Raw genomic sequence first — 19,538 nt, 5'->3', positions numbered from 1 at the left:
CGGGGGCACCATCCTTCCAGAGGCAAGGCCCCAGACACGGCAGGAGGGAGAAAGGTATGGCCCGTGACTAAGAATGACTAAGAATGCGGCTGGAAGTCTTTTCCCATTAAGTCATTATTAGTTCAGCCCCAAATCAGAGCTTCCTTCCCTACTCGGCGGCAGGGGGTGTTTGAAGGGTGTTAAAGCTCAACTGCCCACGCCACACAACTGTGGACAGAGAGTTCTGCAAGCTCAGGAATGGGAGCATGGAGAAGCTACCCAGCTGTGGAGATGATGAGTTGCAAAAAGGTGGTTGTAAACACCCAGTTATGCAAACTACTGCTGGAAAGACATTGCCTTGGAGGTCACAAGTCTGACACCTCTCAGTGCTAAAGCTGCTGCTCTGGAGCAGACAGCTCAGCTTCTTCAGAAGCCTCACACCTGCAGATGCAATTAACACCCATTTAGCTGGCTATCGCAGACCTTCTTGGGAGGAGAGACTGATGCTCATCAGGTTTGGTGATGCGTGGGGGGGTAGGGAGGAACAGTCACAGAAATGCTCATCAGGGTGCCTTGTACAGATTTCAAGGACAGAAAAAAATGCATTCAGGAACGAAGCTAATTTCACACTGGCTCTGGTGACAGAGCTGCTCTGCAAAGTCGCTAGTCTGTGGAACATGCTGTTCTAGGAAGCTCCTGTAATCAAGGCATCAGGACAGTTAATAAGATGTTTTGCTACAGAACAAGATAAAAACTCATCAGCTCAATCTCTTTCATCACAGTGTTTATCTTTATGGAAGATGGTGAGGGCTGAAGAAACCCCAGAGAGAAAGGAGGGTCAGTGCAATTCCTCTAATCCCTGGGAACACCGACCGAGCAAACCGCACGCAGGCAAGAAGGAAGAGCGCACAAGCCCGGAGTGCCTCCAGCAGGATTTAGCTGGGCAGGTACAGCATTGCACCAATGGTGCACATTGGTGTAATGCTGTACCTGCCCAGGTAAATCTTGCTCTGCAGTCCCGACTTGTTCTGACCACCCGACTGGAAAGAGAAATAGCCCATGAGAGTACGGGATCAGCCATGCCAGGAATGACCAACGTAATTAGGACACATGCTATGAAGTTCCTTCACCAGAAAACAGCAAGGTTGCAGCAGCTCTTGCCTCAAGCAAGAGATCCAGCTTCCTAAACCCATGGTTAAGCTGATCTATTTCACCATGCTAGAAACAGAAACAAAGGTGTGTATAAGCCATTCCTTTTGGGGGGTAAGGAGATTTTAGGACAGCATAACCCAGAAAGAAGTGTTGAGACAACTCCAGGCAAGAGCACTCTGTACTGTTCAAATGCTGATGAGGTGTTCTTCATTAGAAAGATTTCACCCTTGATAAGGGGAGGCATATTTGAGCAACACCTCGTTGTTGAAAGATCAGATGTGCAAGGCCTACAAAAGCAGGCTGGAGTACAAGGCAGCTTATTCCTGCTCCTTAGCCCCCTACGCACTCCCTCACAAGGGAACATCGCCCCAGTGGCACCAAGGGACACAGACAAGAGAGCGCTCATCAGATTAGGTCGGTCAGTAAATACTGACAGCCTAGAGATCAGTTTTAGAAGCAACAGGTTCAGTAGATACCAGACTGCCAACCCGACGCAGCTGGGTCAAAAGCAGCATCAGCTTCCACCCCGCAATTCTGTTTCAGCTCTGGTTTGTATTAAAGGTAAGTGGTCACTCACCACCACAGCTGCTCTGCTGTCTCCAGTTCAGCTAGGAGACAGGCTGAGAGTTTTCCCCTTCCCCAAACCATGTATGCATCTACATTGTTTTGTGAGCATGTGCAAGCCACGAGATTTCTCCCTAAGATATCGATAGTTCCTGCAGGGAAGGTACAGGCTCTTCAGAGGCGGGTACCTGTTTTGAGGAAGCAGCTGCTCCCCTCCTGGATTTTTAAAACACAGTTCAGCAAACATCCATCCAAATGCAGATGGGTAACGTGGGTACAGGCAATGCTCTAGCAGGCTTTTTCTATGAAGACCTGCTGCTTCTGAGTACTAATCTTCTCTTGATTAGATGGACAGAGAACATCAACCAGCTCAGGGCCATCTGCAAAAGCTGTACCCCGATTCCAAAGGTGTAGAGAGGTCTCCCCGCCAGCTCCCCAGCCAGATGGTTCATAAAGGCAAGCCCGTGCCAGGAAGGACAGAAAAGCAGACTGAAGCTCTCAGTACTTCATACAGCCCGACACACAACAAACTGTCATAGCCCTGCTCCTCATACCCCTGCTGCAAGGATGAGCAAAAGGGGAGGAGAACGACCCACTCTCAGATGTTTCTAACCTCAGAAAACCAAGACCATACTGGAGCCCAACATTCAGTCTTATGTGTAAGATCAGTAATTACCACATGTTTGAAGCCATTCATTTTCTTGAGCTGTCTAGACTAGCAAAGCTCTAGGGTGGGGAAAAAGTATTAACTGGAGAGGAAGGGAATATGTTTATGTTTAACACCCTAACTACAGAAAAGGAGGGTTTTCTCCAGCAATATCCTTCCTACGTATTTTCTGAGCCATCCAGAAGGAACGGAACTGTGGAGAGCATGTGCCATCAGTGTCCCTGTCTATAGGGACAAACCAAAGCCTCAGCTGCAAATCCAAGCCCCAGCACATAACTTTTCTGTTGAAAGGCTGATAGTTTTATCTGCTGTCGCTCTCCCCCACCTTTGTTTCCCTTTGTTGTTGCTTTTCAAAAGTCTCGCCAGCGTCCCCACCCAACCTCTCTCACATTTTCCCAGGCATGACCTTTCTTGCTTGCATCTACTCTATTCCCTGCTCTTTACCCACACGTACTGCATTAAAGCATTCCCCCTGCATGGCAACCCTTACTACCCCCAAGCAGCAGAGCAGCCAGTGAGCTGAGACTTGGCACCACATTCACTGGGACTCCAATTTAATTTTTACCTCCCCCCTCAAGCTCCTGAATCGATGCCAAAGGGAATGCTCGTTTTGGCAGTCAAGTCTCCCAGAAGAAAAGTTACAGCCAAAGTGCTGGGGGTGGGACCAAGCCAGCCTATTAATAGGTTGATTATAATATGAATTTGGGGAACTACTTCCAAATATGCTTACCCTCCTGGACCAAGGGCCCTCAGGGGTGGAGTGGAATACCTAACTCAGCACTTCCAGCTTCTTTGCTACGCTTGGAGTCAGGGAGGGTGGAAAATCCTGTCTGTACCCTGCCTGGCAAACCCATGGTTTTCTAGAAGGGTGGCTGAGCTACTGTTTTCTTCCATTCTCCCCCAGAAAGCCTGTTTTCCTCATACGTACATAGCAGCTCCCTCTGCCACATCAGAAAAGATCTAGAATTTGAAAGCTTCCAGCTTGGATTAGAAAGGTTGATATCCACAGTTTCCCCACGGAAAATCCAGAGCCACTCCAAGAAGCAACACTGAACAATACAAGAAGTCTCAAGAGCCTTCTCACCACCAGCTTCTCCGGAGCACACTGGACCGTTGAGGAAGACAGACTCCAGGAATAGCCAGGGAGCAAAACTTTTGAGATATGTGGAAACATGAGGATGGACTGAGGCTGCAAGGTTTTGATTCAGGAGGCTGTCAGATTGCTATACGTGTTAAAGCATGCTTCCTCCTTCTAGTTGGCAGCCCACAACCTAAGACCCCTTTAAAAGTGCTGGGGTGAGACACACATGCACGGGGGCAAATGAGACAGCCTAGAGGCAGCAAGAAGCAGTATATGCGTTCTCCATCATCGCTACAACCACCTCTCCAGCACACCCACATGGCTGCTTCTCCAGTCTTCTCAAGTAATCCAAACTTTCCTTGCATGTCTTCACGTTTTCCCCATCAACAGACCTTCACATTCCAGCCCTGTGCCTCAGCCAGAGGCAGACGGCAGCCCCTTGTGACCCTGACCGACATTTCACCGACAAGCACATCAAGACCTTTATGGGAACTTTGCAAAATTATGCTGCAAAGGTGTGCAAAAGTTCCCATGTTTCTCATGTTTTGCATAAACACCTCACGATTCGAAGCCTTTAGAAGCTGAAGGAGATGCCAACTGCAATCACTTCGTAGAGCGTTTATCACACTGGGGCCAAACTCCGTATATCAAGACCAGCAGCTCTTACCATTTACGCCCAAGTAACTCTCCCTGTTGCTTGTAGCAAGAGAGCATGAGAGAGAATGAACTCTTAGTTGGGAGACACTCGGACACTGATCAAACCTACACAGTTCTACCTTTACATTAGCAAAGACAGAAAGACACACAGGCTTTAAAACATGTGTCAGTACACCTTATATTAATCTGTCAAACTAAGGAGCAAAGCAACAACAAACTAAGCAAACAAAGCAGCACTGGTTTACCGTTATTAAACACGCTTGGCAAGACTCTCCTGTAACACAAGCCACTGAAGCATCTACATGCTGCACAGTTTGGATTCAATACGTCAAACAAAATTGCCATCAGATGAGCAACGAATGAGAAGTTACTAATTTTTTTCATACATCTCGGATTTCACCCTAGGTTTTACAACTCTTTGCTGCCCTCGCATCACCCAAGGCATTTCAAAACCTTGCTGCAAAGACAGAACTGGAGAGAACACTGTTTCTAACACATGCTATTAAATTGATTCTCAAGCAACTTCTTTGACTCTGATGGCAAGATTACTTACATGGTTAAAGCCAGGCATGCAGACTTTGGCAGGCATAGGATCTTAATTTCTCTGAACACAAACCCACAATCTACTCACCAAGCAAACAGCAAACTTTCTCAAACCAAACCTGTGCACAGGTATATACATTACATGTACTGAACTTTCTGTGCAGAATTCACTTATGAGAGAACTGCCCTGGCACACCTCAAAGCACAAAGCTATGGCACAGGGGAACTCTTTGGTAGTCATCTCTCCATCTCCCCGGTCTTAAAGGCTACAGTGGATCTGGCACCACAGAGGAATTTTAAAGTTAAAACAGTTGGTTTCACAAGGAAACCAACAGATACTAGTTCATTTTTTTAAACCCTGAAGGTGACCTTTTATTAAGCCAATGGGAGCACTTCCATTACAGAAGAGGGGCTCCCCTTCACATTTTACAGAGAAGGAAAACACAGCAGAGTCCAGACCTCGTTCACCCAAAAGGCCTTGAGTTCTTCCAGAAAGCCAGAAACAACATCCAAGAGTCAACTCCCAGACTGGAGCTTCAACCACTAAATCTGCTTCAAAGCAATTCCATTGCTGAGCTAATGGCTGCAGGAGACTGCTCCTACATCCACTTAAACCAGCAGACACTAATCTCTCCATCTGCAATAGATACGCACGCCACAGGGGTCTGGACAGGATAAGCAGAACAGATGTTTAAGTGCACATACAGTCTGGGGGATCATCTTCAGAGTTCAGCCGCTAGCTTCACAGGGCACAGGAACTAAGAGATTTCTAGAGAGCTTCAGAGGACACGGGAACTAAGGAGATTGAGACATCCGTCCTTCCTTGTACCTTTGCTGAAGGAAGCATTAACCCCAGCAGGAAGGCGGAAGCAGGCACACATATGGCATACCTACGGATACTACACAGCTCCCAAACACTCCCAGATACATCTGACACAGCAAACTGATCCATACCTACGACAAGAGCATCGTGCTACAGAACCAAACCAAGAGCAGCATAGGTCTGCCAAAAAGAAAAAAAAAAAAAAAAAGAAAAAGAAAAAAAGCACCTACATGTGCCCCAGTACTCTTTAAAAATATTATTCCTAAATGCCTGAACTGCTGTGAGATCTTAGCTGCATCAAGGCAGCTGCTTCAGCGTTTCCTTCAAGTCAACCCAAAACTGTGGAAAACTGCCAATCTTAGAAACAAGGAAAGAGTCCCCAGTCACTGGAAGCAGCCTTCGGATCCCAGGGTTTAGCTACCCGACCAAGCCCCTCCAAATACCTCCAGCCTGTCACAGGAACAGAACAGGCTTCGGAGCACAAACACTTGAACGCAAGCATTTCAAAAGGAACACACAGGGTTCAAACGACGGTGCTCAATCCAACCCAAGGGATGTTTATTCGGGTTCCTCGGCACAACTCTTGGCTGCACAGGGCAATGAGGACAAATGGATGTTTTTAGCAGCATGTCAGGTTGCCGAATGCTTTCTCACACCAGGGCTGCTTACTTCTTCCTTCAGCCCCTGCCACGTGGACCAGCCTGCTGTCAGGAGGCTCCAAGGAGCAATGCCCTGCAGGGCCAAAAGGGCTGCTCTCAAAGTACAGCCAAAGAGCACAAGCCAGCCCCAGCTACACAAGGAGGCCTCTCTCCCCTTTCCTCCAGTATCTCCATTATCTTGCCCATATCTGGGCAAGAAGCCCAGAGAAGGATCTTGAAGATCTCATCAGCCCAATGACCAGCCTGAAGTTGTGCCATCGGCTCCTTTCATTTACAGAAACCCACAGGACTCCTCTGAAGCTGGGACAACCTCTCCCATACTTGCAGAGGGGAAGAGAGGTTCAGTTTGCCAACTTTGGAGAGACTCTAGGACTCCTCCGGGTTAAGATTCAGAAACCGGCGATGTCACGTGTACAACAGCGGCCGATGCTTCGCTCTACGGCACAGCCACATTTATCGACGCCGCTGGGACCCGAGGGGCTGGTACCTACCTCAGGTGCCCCAAGCTGTAGTATCGCGACTCTCCGTCCGTTGACCGAACAACCTTGACAGCGAACATGGGCTGCAGCTGCCGCAGCTCCAGCAGGACAATGGCCAGGTAGTGGATGAAGAGCAGAGCGTCCACCAGAGACACCGCGTACTGCACTATTCCTTGGTAGTTGGTGTCCTTCGAGTCCAAGATGCGAACGCCGTAAAAGAGCCAGTAGGAAAACACAAACAGGAATATGAGGACCAACAGAAGGGCCCGAAACACAAACACCCTTGGTATATCTGCCTTAGGCTGGCGGAAAAACAGAGCCCAGGTCCCAATCAATAGAATGAGGAGTTTGAACGCCACAGAGATGAACAGTCCCTCACAGACAGTACCACATGGCTCCAGATCATCCCGCCACAGGATCTGGGGTAACAGAATGAAGGCGATGGGGGTAAGGAAGACCAGGAGTCCGAGAACAGCTGCCACTGTTAAGCCCAGGTAACGTCTGCAGTCCAACCCAACGCTGTCCTCCAGATCCTTACTGATCCGGGCAATGTCCTCCTGGGAAATGCTGTGCTCAGAGGTGCCAGTGATTGCTGTCGTGGTCTCACCCCAGTTGTCATCCTGAGGGAGGAAGAGATAAACAAACAAAAAAAACCCACATTGAAACAATCAGGTTATTCCTTCCAGGTCTTCCATTTTTCTTGCCTGGAAAAAGATTGCTACAACAGACTTAAGTCCCAGGAAAAAAACCCAGAACAAACAAACAAAAAACTCAGCAAAAGCAATATCTTCAATATATTGAATAATCAACCCTGAAAATTAACAAAGGTTTAGAAACAACGACGACTTGTCCAAACCAGCAACTACACACTTTAGGTGTTAAAAACCTGCAACTGTAGAGCAGGTAGCTCAACTTGCTACGCTACTCACTGTACCCCAGAGGTTCCTCTTCCAGCACACTTAACAAGTAACATCACATAACTCCTGGAAACTGCAGTAATCACCAGTTCCCATGTGCAGGGCAAGGACTAGCACTCTTCCAGCCCACAAGTTCTGTGGTGCAAGCGCACCACAGAAGCACCTGGAAGGGAAACTTTCATTTCAGTGTTCCGAGCCAGTTGTTGTTTTTGTTGTTACACAATCAAAAACATGTTCACACATTATTTTTCCACCCGTAACAGAAGCAACCGCACTCCCAGCAAGTTCCTCTGCTTTGTTTTCTTTTATTCTCCTCTACAGTAGCACCGCCCTCAATAGCTGACATATTCCAGTAAAAGTTTAAGTAAACCGACAAATCACAGGTGGTCAAAGATGGCATTTTTGGGCACGGGGCTTTAAATTTAGAGGATCCTAGACTACCAAGTAGCTCTGGTGTTAAGAGTCCAGGACATTGTCAGAAGCCACTCAGCCACAAAGCAGCTTACCTGAAATACAGTCGCCATATAGCCAAGTTTCAGACTACATTACATTTTTCTGAAAGTCTCATTTCTTCCCTAGCTAGTATCAGAGGACTTCTGCAAGCTAGCTCTCCCATCCCACGATGCCTCCAATTGCTCCTTCTTGGTGCTGGCACGGCCAAAGTGTTACACTGACATGTACGGATTTAACTCACGGCTGCTGCTGGGAGTGACTCATGCACATGAAGTCTCCCGACGCTTCTCACAAATACAAACACACACCAAAGAGTGGCAATGCACGCGCTTCGTTGCTTGGCACCCGACACCTCTGTAGCTGCAATGCTCATTCAGAAGCCCATGTTTTGCTCTTCCTCCTACCCTCCCGAGTGTATCTGCCCCCAGCCTGTGTCACTAACAGGATCTACACCTTCTCCCAGACTTCCGCAGCTGATAAAAGCATTTTGCTTTAAAGAAACGGGCATAATTTTAAACAAATATCACTAACAGGATCTACACCTTCTCCCAGACTTCCACAGCTACATATGCTGATAAAAGCATTTTGCTTTAAAGAAATGGGCATAATTTTAAACAAATACTCGCTTCTTTAAAAGCGAAGTGAGAGGAAAGAGTCTTCAAGAATCTTTGGGAAAGGGGTAGACAGAGGCAGCACAACTACTTTGAACAACTCCAGGGATTTAACTTCTAATGCACTCCAAGACACAGATACCTCCCATGCCTAGAGCAGTAGGGTTTTGAGACAGACCAACCACAAACAGCCAGCATCTTGAATTAATATGAGGGTTTTTCGAGTCGCTTCTTGCCAAAACAGAGGCCCCAGAAGAGATACCTGCATTGTAGTACGTCCTGAAAGGCAGCATATTCCTACCACATTTCCCTCTTTGCCACTGTCTCCCATAAAGTAATCTAAGCATTTCAACCGTTTTATGTTTATGCATGAAATAGCTCTACATCGTTTCCTCCATTTGATGGACTGAGCAGCTGTGCAGAAGGGACAGAAACACCACAGCAGCTTAAGGCTACAGCCCAGAAGGTAACAGGCAACCCTAGTCCCAGTCTACCCCTTGTAACAGCTCTCCCCACTTTAAGTGGCACAAGCAAAAAAATCATGCAGTTATACGGAAATACGTATCTAAATCTCCAGTGGTACGAAGTTTTTGGATCCAACCCAGGGCACCCTGCTCCCTAGAAAAAAAGTCTTGCTATTTCACATTAGTTTTCCATTCCTTGCCTCCTTTCTTTACTGGGATCCTGGTCCTAATGCCCTTTACACAATTACCCAGAGCAAATCTTGCTTAAAAACAGAAGTGCACATACAGGTGAAAGGGTTGTTCTGAATAATAATGCACAGTGAGATGACAGAAATGAGATGTTCTATAGAGCTCGGCAGATGCCACTCTGGAGACAGAGGCAAATTAGTGCCCCAGGAGCAGTCACATCAGCACCAGTGCTGACAAAAATAATGCCCTCAGAAAAAAGAAAAAACTGATTGAGACTTTGGCTTTACGCATGAATAAAGGGTGCCCATAAATCGTGATTCTTTACTAACAGCACGCGAGCAACACTTTTTTTTTTCCCCTACTCATGTGCCGGTAAGTCATACTCTCCCTTCCAGAAATGACACTCTGTGTTTGCTTTCAGTCCTCCCTTACCTGTCCCTCCTCTGTCCGAGAGGCATCGTTCCCAAGCAGCGGCTCTGCAGGAGGTGTCTGGATAGTGACGGACTTCTCAGACCGACTGCCATCTTTGCTTCGTGGCGATTTGTGCCTGTCCCGACTCCTTTTCCAAACAGAGCAAGAGAACAACATCATCAGATAGTTTCTGGAGCGGGGCCTGGAATCTGCTACATCTCTACCTGCAGCAGGCACCCTAAGCATTAGGTCATAGTCATGCTTGCCCATCTCCTGATCAATATTGACTCAATCTGTGACAAAACAAGCTTCGGAAGAGGGGGAAATGGACCTTGCCCAGAGCAGCCTATAGCCTGGTGGCTGGGACAGTCTACCCTCTCAGTAATTGAAGAGGAGAACAGGGTTACATCCCCACCACCTCAGCTTCTCTTAAAACAGCTTCTGCCAGTGCCATGCTTTGCATTCTCCAAACAACTGGCAACTCCATTTGGGATTAACTGGTCTACACAGCTCTCCACCAGCAATAGTGTCTCACAGGGACATGTTAACACAAGGAATTAATCAAGACAGCTTTAGTTCCTGCAACATAGAGTCTCATCAGCTAAGACCTTTAACACTGTAGGACAACTGGTGAAGTTTATTCGTTAATCAACCCCAGTTAACCTCTTACAAAAACAGCAAGAACATCAAGGGTACTAGGGTAGTGCTTACTTCCAGAGGACCCTTGCAGACCTCATGGCTTCTTTGTCTGAGAATGTCTGAAGATGAGTTAAGCCCCACCAACCTGTTCACCAATATTTTCCTTCCCCCTCCTACCTGGACAGGAAAGCAGCCTTTGCACCAGAGACCCTCACTGTGCTTAGAGACTGGCTTAAAGCTCAGGAGCATCCAGTGTCCCAGCTGTGCTCTCTCCATTGCACCTCTCTTGCAATTACCAAAGCCCAAAGGTTTCACGGAATGAGACTGTCTCCTCCTGTACATAGTAAGAGGCTCTAGGATTTTGTATGTTATTTTAGAAATTTTGAAGGCATCTTTCCACACTGCATTCTAAGCTCCAAAGAGGAATCCATGTTGGGGGTGGGGGTGTTAAAGAAGGAAGAAAAGGCAAACAAGAGATGTTTTACTCAATAACCGGACGGCAAGCAAAGAGACTTCATTTAATGGAGGGATTCTTTTTCCAACCACACAGGATAATCACTTCTGAAATGCAAACTTATTTTGGACCAGCTCAGCTCTAAGTAGCAAGAACTGTAAGTGGCACACATTTTGCATGTAAACTAATGAAGATGCAGGAAAAAAAAAAAAAAAAAAAAAAAAAAAAAAAAAAAAAAAAAAAAAAAAAAAAGGATAATGTTTCCAAGTAATCAAAAGGTTTAGAGCAAGTTCTTTGAGGCTGCTTAACTACCACAACAAAGAGGGCTTGCTATTCAAGTTCAGAAAGCCTGACTTCTAATCCAATCAATGCTGATAAAGGAAGTGTTGCATACTCGAGTACCACTCAAATTCTATCAAAAAAGCCACAACACAACAGAAACATAGTATCCAGGAGGACAGCGGGGAGAGACAGAACAAAGAAACAACATCAGAAGAGAAAACAATTGGCAGTTATCAGTTTACGAAGTCTGACACATCATCTCCCTGGCTCTACTCGTCCCTCGTACTATAAGAGCAGAGCTAGGTGATCTTTTCCTTCTGCTGGTGCTTTCCCAATCTTTCTGGTCATACATGATCTCGGTGTGCATCCAACAAGTTGAATATCATTATATTAGCAGCATTGTTGCTTCCAGTCTCCTCACTGGGTTCCTCATGAGGACTCTCCACATGTGTCTCCTCCAGAGCTGTGCCCCACCGATTTCATCCTGGCTTACAATTTTTTTTTTCCACGGGGCATGTCCTAGCTTAGAGCAGCAAGTAATTAAAAATAAACATTTCCTTACCCTTGTCTGTGGGCTTTTTTGGAGTGACCTGAGTAGTGGGAGTATCCCGAATATGTTGATTCTGTATCCATTGCAGCAGACATTGGGTCTGCACAGGAGGGGCACAGATTTTACTTAGAAGATGAGTTCCTGGTGCTCCTGAGGTGGAGTCCGTGGTAAAAGTGCTTTTCTGGGTACTCTTTGCTTCCCAGTCATCAGTAAGGTCTGGTCCTCAGAGAACGAGTGAGCTTCATCTACAAGGAATCCAATCAGTGGGGAGGGAAAGGGAGGGTGCTCAACTCCTCACGGTCGACCTAAGGAAAGACAAACAGACATAGAAGTGTGCTCTAAGCAAAGCAAAACAGCATTCCTACTGCAGCAATTCCCTCACCCTGGCTCATCATGCTGTGCCCAATTTGCAAGCATGTCCTGGCCGATCTCTCTTTCCAGTCTAGAGAAATACATGCATTTGCAGAGCTTTCAATAAGCTGATAACATATCTCTGTTTTGCAAAGCATAGCCCATTCATCAAAAAATCCGGAAGAAACAGCATAAGTCACCTGGAAAAGACAGCGACTTGTAGAAGGCTCAGCAGCCTAGACACAGCAATTCACCCCCCAGAAAAAGTACTGGGCTTGACTTCCACACCCCCATCCCTCCACCCGTGTAACGCACAGTCCAAATACCCCCAGATTCAGAACAGCAGGATTATAGCTTATATACAGGGGAAAGGGGTGGGGGGTGAGAGTGACTCTCCTAAGAGAAATGCAGGAGAGGATCAGACCACCATGTCCGAACTTGCGTTGTTTTCACACCTGCAAGGTGTGCCCATTTTAGAAGCATTAGTTACTATACAATCAATGGCACTACAATCGCCTCCCTTTCTCTGTAACCTTCGCCTCCAAGAAGCTAATTTGGGCCTTGAAGAATTGAATTTTGTTAAAAATTGTCTCTATATATACACATACTAATAACACTGGGGAGAGTTGATTAGAGATCACATCTAGCTTATATGGGCCAACATTTCTTACAGCGTACTTCCATTTGGAACAGAACCTTAAGTCCCACCCGTAAAGGGCAGAAGAGGGTCATGTTTTTTGGAACAGGAGCAGGGCGGCAGCGGAACAATTCCCAACAGTGACATGTCAAAAACCCTGAGCACTGTGAGGAAGAAGGGTAGACACCATCCCGCTTCCCAAACCCACATCCTGCGTCAGGAGAGAAGAGAAACGGAAAGGAGGGGAGTTAGTCACTGGTTTGGGGAAACGCAGGCAAACGGTGAAGAGGTGCAGACGGAAGGGTTGCAGCTTACGGACGGAGGTACCTTGGCACAGCCCAGTGTTTGGCACGAAGGAGCACTCTCGCATGCCTCCTGCCCAGATGACTGCTGCCTCCAGCCAAGACAGGGCTACAGCCATTGCCGTACTTCCAGAGCGGGCAAAAGACTGTTTTAAAGTTAAATTAGATCCCTCCGTTATTTTCTGCTCACAGCAGTTTTCAAAGCTGTTAGCAATAAAAGTCAACCACTGCTTTCAGCCCTCTCTCTCCCCAAACACAGAGGGACAGCAACAGAAATCAGGCTTTATACTTGGCCAACTATTCTTTCCAGCCATAAGATTCCTCCACTAACACCTCCAGAAAAGCTCGTAAGCGAGCAGAGAGCTCTAATGCATGCAAGCCGTGCCAAAAAACGAAGCCTCTTCCCCACAGGGTTCCTTGGCTGGCAGTGCAATCTGCAATGAAGTAAAGAAGCGTTCCGGCTGCATCGGGAGCTGCAGGTATTTGCACAACACTCGGGCTTGCCAGGGCTCTTGGAAAGGAGAAGGCAGTGGGGCGAAGCTTTTGTGTACAGGAATTCCCAAGCCCTAAGAGCATATCGTGCCTCGAGAAAGCTCCTTAAAGGCAGCACAGAATCTAGGGAGGACAAATAAGGATGGGAACGAAAGGCCCGGTTTTGGGAAGCGAGGAATGAGGGTGAATTTAAACACAGCAAGACATAAAGCCAAGGCACGGCACAATTTGGAATATGGCATCGTTACTGTAACAAGAATAAAAATTCTCCAGCCTGGGACACATGACGTTAATGCTCATTAACTCCCTAGACTTGCACACAGCCTGTAGTGTATGGATCCAGCAATAGGCTGGGACTCATTAAACCTGATTTTTACCACTGCCCTGCTATGCAGCTTCAGAAGAAACCCTTCCTCTGTGTCCATCCTTCGATAAATGGAGGTGAGGCCACCATCCCCCAGCCTTCAAAAAGGAGGAGATGGCTACACAGGACCTTGGAAGCATTAGGCATTACAAGCCAGGAACACCCTCAGTTGTACAAAAGGTGATAACAAGTACTATGGGCTTAAACCACCGGCTGTGACACTACTGGAGTCCCTTCGAGAACAATCATTGTCTTCACAAATACGGACCACTGCATTAGAGGAACAAAGAAAGCAAGGAGAGCTGCTGACATACGTCAGTAAGGGTTACACATTTTTCCTTGGCTGCTGGGAAATATCGACTCCCAGCTTTTTCCTCTAACCACGTAACAGATTGGTTTTTTTTCCCCTCCCAACCCCCAGACTGAAGAATCAGAGCTGAGACAGGGACTGGGAGCAGAGCCCCTCTTCTGCCCCCTCTTCAGCCCCAGCAGCACAGGGTCACATTTCCCTGGAGATGTCGGAGAACATTTCAGCGGGTAGAGGCTGCAGTGGAAACGCACAGGCTGCCCGGACAGGAGCCACAAGCGAGCGGTACCCATTTGAGGGTGGGTGAAGCAAGGCGATGCTGGGCACCAGGCAGAGAAAGCAGACTCATAGGAAGACCAGCACAGGAACATCGGGGCAGGCTGGATCATGCCAACTTTCATCTTCCGTGTAAACAAGTGCAACAGTTTTGACACAGCTCTGTGACAAGTCAACAAGGAGGCCTCCAAAAATGTTAAGCCTCCTGGACTGTTGTCAAAAGCAATACAGTGAACCTGGGGACTCCACACCATCCCAGCTGCAGGACACACTGGTGTCTAAATAGATCTTCCTGCCAAGGCAGTCACAGGGCTGCTTACAGGGAATAAAATGTACCTGCCCCAACTTCAGCTGGAAAAAGCAGACCACCAGTGGCTTTGTCTGGTGCCTAACCAAGGCTGATTCTCAACAAGGCTTCCCAGATTTGGCTAACAAAGGATGGCCCAGGCTGCTGGCTAGATACCACTGCCAGTCTGAGCAGGATGAAATGAAGAAACACCGAGGAGGGAGGAGCAGAGTCCAAACATACACTTCTTATAGCCAAGCCAAGCAGGTTACCTACCTCCTAGTTTATTTTACAGCAGGAAGGGGACCAGCCCTACCCTAGAAAAGCTTCTGGAACTACTGAGGAAAAGGTAGGGAGGGGACCAAGAGACAACCAACATGCTAAGCTACACCTCTGGGTTGGAGCACTTCCAGTTGGCAGAAGCCAACCCTGGATTAGCCACCGCCACCCCAATAGTGTCCACGGCTACAGCCTCAGCAGAGCTAGAGAAGACAAACCCTACATGTACCCTACACAGCGCAATCATATCCAAACTAAGCAGTCTTCAAACACCTCCACTACTAAATCGCTATTAATGATGATTCTTACCCTACCCATCTGGGCAAGGACAACTGTGCTACATAAAGAAGCAGCCCCATCATTCAGGGCCACAAACAAGTGTGAATTGAGAGCCCAATTTAGCCAATTGAAATGGCTTCACAGAAGATCATCACATCTTGCAGGACGCCGCTGAAGACATGGTCTGTTTGCAGAGCTTCTGGCCCTGTGTGAAAGGCAGCTCCTTCAGCCCAAGGGTACTGTCGCACTGTAATTCAGCGCTGAGAAGAACACCGGTACAAGTAGCTTCTACCTCCACTCCACGGTTCACCACACTCAGCTGTGTCGACACAGTTCTCAGCAAGCAAACAGCAAGGCTGGAAAACAAAACAACAAAACCCCCCTTTTCTCCCCCTCACCGCACTTTTGTCTTGGATCCTTTCCGTGACCTAGTTCACAGCACAACCCCAAACAGCAAAACCAACGCCAGGGCGAATAGCTGGGCAAGCGAACAGCTAGAGGGGCGACGGGAACGCCTCCTCCACTCCAACCACCATAGCTGCGTAACACCCAGCACTGCGCGCCCAGTACGGCCGGGGCTCTCCCTTTGCCGTTCCCTTACTCACCGATGACAGAAGGATGCCAAGTACTAGACGGAAAGCAATGCTAAGGACGCCCCAAAGGAAATTTTGGGACCTTGTTCTCGCAAGAAGGATGGCGGCATGCTGCATGACAGCGGAGAAATGTAGTTACCCCTGAATACTGGAGATCACTGTTAATTACAGTTTCTACGCAGCTACACAACTCGTTGTAACTCCCTCTTTTCATACGCTCATAAATCTCCAGAAAGAGTTCTTTTGAATTGCTATTTTCCATGCTGGGAGCCCAATCCCATTTCCAATGAAGTTCGCTTTGTGATCGTCTTCAAGGGAGCACAGTTTGGCTCCCAGCCCAAGGGAAATTTAAAAGAGCAAGTTACATCTTTAAATCAAAGAGGGCAAACGCAAACAAGAGCGCTCTTTTACATCCCATGCTTTCCCGATGGATTTTCCCCTGTGAAGCTGAGGCAAATAACTCCAGAGCAGCTCAGCTTTGAAATCCTTGTCTGTACAGTTTCAATCCTACTCCGTTTAAAACTTGCAATCAATTAGACTCGATTTACCAGCCGGTTCATGAAGTTACATATATTTGGAAGTGCCATCTGGAGCACCAGCAGCCACAAGTGTCCGCGAGGATGTGCACACATCCAGCTCTGTACGCTGTCAGCCTCACTTGTTAAATAGCACCAGCTGTCTATAGGGTAACGAATGCCCACGAGCTATCGCGCCGAGAAATCTTTTTTCCTCGTTTAGTGAAACAAAGAGCTTTGCAAATTAAACATGCAGAACCCCCAAGAGCTAAGCTGTGCGATAGCATTAGGGTTCAAGAGTAAAAATAATTAAGAGGTGGCTAGGCAGTGAGGAAGCGGTAACTCGGCTGCATTAACTCGGCTGCACGGTATGGCCGCAGCGTGTTCCTATTATTCACTTCGGAAAAACATGAAGTTACGTAACTTGCGACGTTCGACTGCACATACAGTAAGACCTATGAGCAATGCCACAGGAACCTTTTGCTTCTGGATTTCCTGAGGAGGCCCCAGTCCAGCAATTTGATCTGTAAGCACAGAAGTTCACCCATGCTGATCTACTCGCAGAGCCAAGGCTTTCAGTTTTAACGGCCAACGAGCTTTGGGAAACAAGGTTTTTCCAAAAACTTTCTTTTTTTTTCTTATGTCATTAAATAAGGTTAATTTTGGCCTTGAATATATACAGAAACCAGGGGGGTTACTCTACAGTGGTGACTCTTGATTTCCAAGTCTCTCCTCCTAATAAAATGTTTAGTAGTCTGCAAATTCAAGCCCTATAGCAATAGGTTCTCTTTTCTTCTGCTTCGCAGAGGCTTCTTAGAAAGATTTCATAGACCCCTGGGAATTTCCACCCCCCAGGCTGAAATCCATTTGTTTGTGACATGGATATTTCAAAAAGAAAAGTCTCTTGTTTTATTGAAGCAATCCACCTGCATGTTTAATCAGATCATGCAGCAACGCAGATCTGAAAACATAGCGAGGCTGTTTCAACTGACAATAGAAATGCCCAGCCAAAACCACCACCCAGGCAAGCGGTGCTCCCCCGTGGTAAGCCCCCAGCCTCTTGCCTCCCTGCTATACAGCTAGAAGCTGGGAATTTCTCTGTGTGGGACCCATCGGTGAAGCACCTCCCTCGAGGATCTCCTTTGCCCACTCCAAGAACCACATCTGCAGCCCAAGTTTACAAAGCACAGCCAGTGTTCAAGTCTATCACATGAATTAGACCTTAGCGGGTGAAAGCTTGCGCTTCCTTGCTCATACGTCTCCCATGTTGCTAGACCCTCAAGCGCTCCTCTTAACCCCAAGAGTCATGCAACATAGTAGAAGGTACTGTGGCCTTCACCCTTGTGATATCAGAGCACCTGGGACTGTGCATAGAAACACAGTTTTCCATGCTGACATTCAAAGTCCTACAGCCTTACCGAAACAAACAGGGGAAGGACTTTTTTTGCAAGACTCTTCAGGCTCTGCCTATCCAAGCAGGCAGTACCTGTACCTTATTTTCAAAGTTTACTTTTAGCCATAGCACTTAGATACCAAGATGGCATTAAAGGCTAGAAACTACAAAAGGTTTCCCTACTGAAAGTGCACCCTCTCCTTTAGGACACTGCCTGTCTTCCTGCATTTTCTATTGGAATTTAAAAAGAAGTTGACAGACCCTGATAAAATCCCCAGTACGAAACACAGTGGGACTCCAGAGTGCAGAGTCTCCCTCTGTCTCCCTTGTCCTGCTCAATCCTGTACAAAGCCAGCGCCGTTCTGACCTTGCAAGGGGGAAGGGCAAAGGTGTTGACTCCTGAGGAAATAACCCCCATTTTTTAATTTGACCCAAATCAGATAAATTCCAAAGTAAAGGCTAATGAGAAATTAAAAGAAATCATTATATTGTTTTCACAAGGGTTCATTTTCTCCTTCCACCAAATTCCCCAGCGACAGTACTAGATATGGAAGAGCATGACACTGCTCGTGCCTTTTACAATTACTGTGTCCCCCCAACAGAACTGGACATCACAGTTCTCCGCTCGGGTCCCTGCACAGCACAACACGCCCTATGGCAGCAAAGCCACATTTTGACACCGTTCTTCACTTTGGTTGTCAGAGGTGGGGGTGGAAGGAAGGCAGGCTACCACAGCAGTACGACACATGGATTTGCTAGGACAAGCGCAGTCATCTTGGTCGCCTTTTTGCCAGTACAGTATCCCAGTCTCCCAGTGACAGTAAGCTCTCCCTAGGTGCACACATCCGTAAGATAAGGGCCACTGAGCACACTGCGGCTACTAACCAAAGCCAAAAGGCCAGCAGCAGCCATGGGGAGCTGCTGGCCAATGACCGTGGGCAGTCAGACACTTGCTGGGGTGGTTCTGACACAGGCTGGAATCCTTCCAGAATTTCAGCTCATAGGGAGCATTCTTAAGGGAGGCTTTCTGTAAGACTCTATTCACCATTTACTTTTCAAAATTAACAAGTGAAATATCACAGAGCCAGCACTGGTCCCATAACCAAACCCCAGCAGAGGAAAAGAGCCAAGCGTGGTGAGAATGAAGCTCTTCAAAGATTGCAAAGCATTGCTGAAGCTCTCTTCTCCACACCTCTTCTCAAAGTCGGGATGCCCTGGGGATGGGCTCACAGGCCACGATATCACAGAACATACTCCACAACATCCTAATTTGCTCTTCCAGCCAGTGTGACTTAATTGCTTAACTCGCTATAGCTGCAAAGATCTTGCGGGCAAGTTATTATTGACAAACTCGGGGCCAAAAAAAACCCCACCGCTTCAAACAGCAATAGCTAAGCCTGCCTCCCCAGACCAAAAAACCCTGCCACCAAGTCATTTATGCTTTCGTAGACCCTGCAGCCGAAGAGCTCAGCCCTTGGCATAAGAGAGTTACTTTACAACCTCGCCAGTCTTCCAAGTAAGAAAACAACGTCGTCTCACAGGGGCTCTCCGAAGCGTGCCGTTACTGAAACCGAAGGGCTAAGGCAACAGCTTTTGCCCTCTGTTGGGCGCACTCAGAAGCGTTTAGGGATGCATCCCAGGCCAGCGCTGCTAAGGCACAGAAGGAGACTCTCCTTTCGTTGGCTGTCGCCGGAGCAGATTTACCTCCGGCCGTGTGAGCTTCTCCCCGCGCCGTAACCTGCCGCGTGGAAACAACCGTGCGGCCCTGCAAGCCCGTGACTTTGGGCACCGCTTCAGCCACCAAGCAGGCGTCTAAGCAGAGAAGCACGACTGTGTCCTCCCTCCCTCCCCCCGGTACCGACCCCCTGGCTGGCCCGGGGGGCGAGGGCA

The 19,538-nt window shown here is 47.7% G+C and overlaps 1 protein-coding gene across 1 annotated transcript in view; it reads right to left on the bottom strand.

The window, feature by feature from the left end:
* Window positions 1-11,873, bottom strand: part of VANGL1 (VANGL planar cell polarity protein 1) — a 37,320-nt gene extending 25,447 nt beyond the window's left edge. The window contains exons 1-3 of the mRNA XM_035894563.1: window positions 11,587-11,873; window positions 9,671-9,797; window positions 6,617-7,224 (exon numbers count right to left, since the gene is read on the bottom strand). Coding sequence (XP_035750456.1) covers window positions 6,617-7,224; window positions 9,671-9,797; window positions 11,587-11,669 — 818 coding nt within the window. The 5' untranslated portion in view covers window positions 11,670-11,873. The remainder of the gene's footprint in view (window positions 1-6,616; window positions 7,225-9,670; window positions 9,798-11,586) is intronic.
* Window positions 11,874-19,538: the final 7,665 nt, after the last annotated feature.

This window comes from Egretta garzetta, unplaced genomic scaffold (assembly GCF_000687185.1).
Source record: "Egretta garzetta isolate BGI_Z169 unplaced genomic scaffold, ASM68718v1 scaffold85, whole genome shotgun sequence".
Lineage (NCBI taxonomy): Eukaryota > Metazoa > Chordata > Aves > Pelecaniformes > Ardeidae > Egretta > Egretta garzetta.
This window is presented reverse-complemented; position numbering and strand designations above follow the sequence as displayed.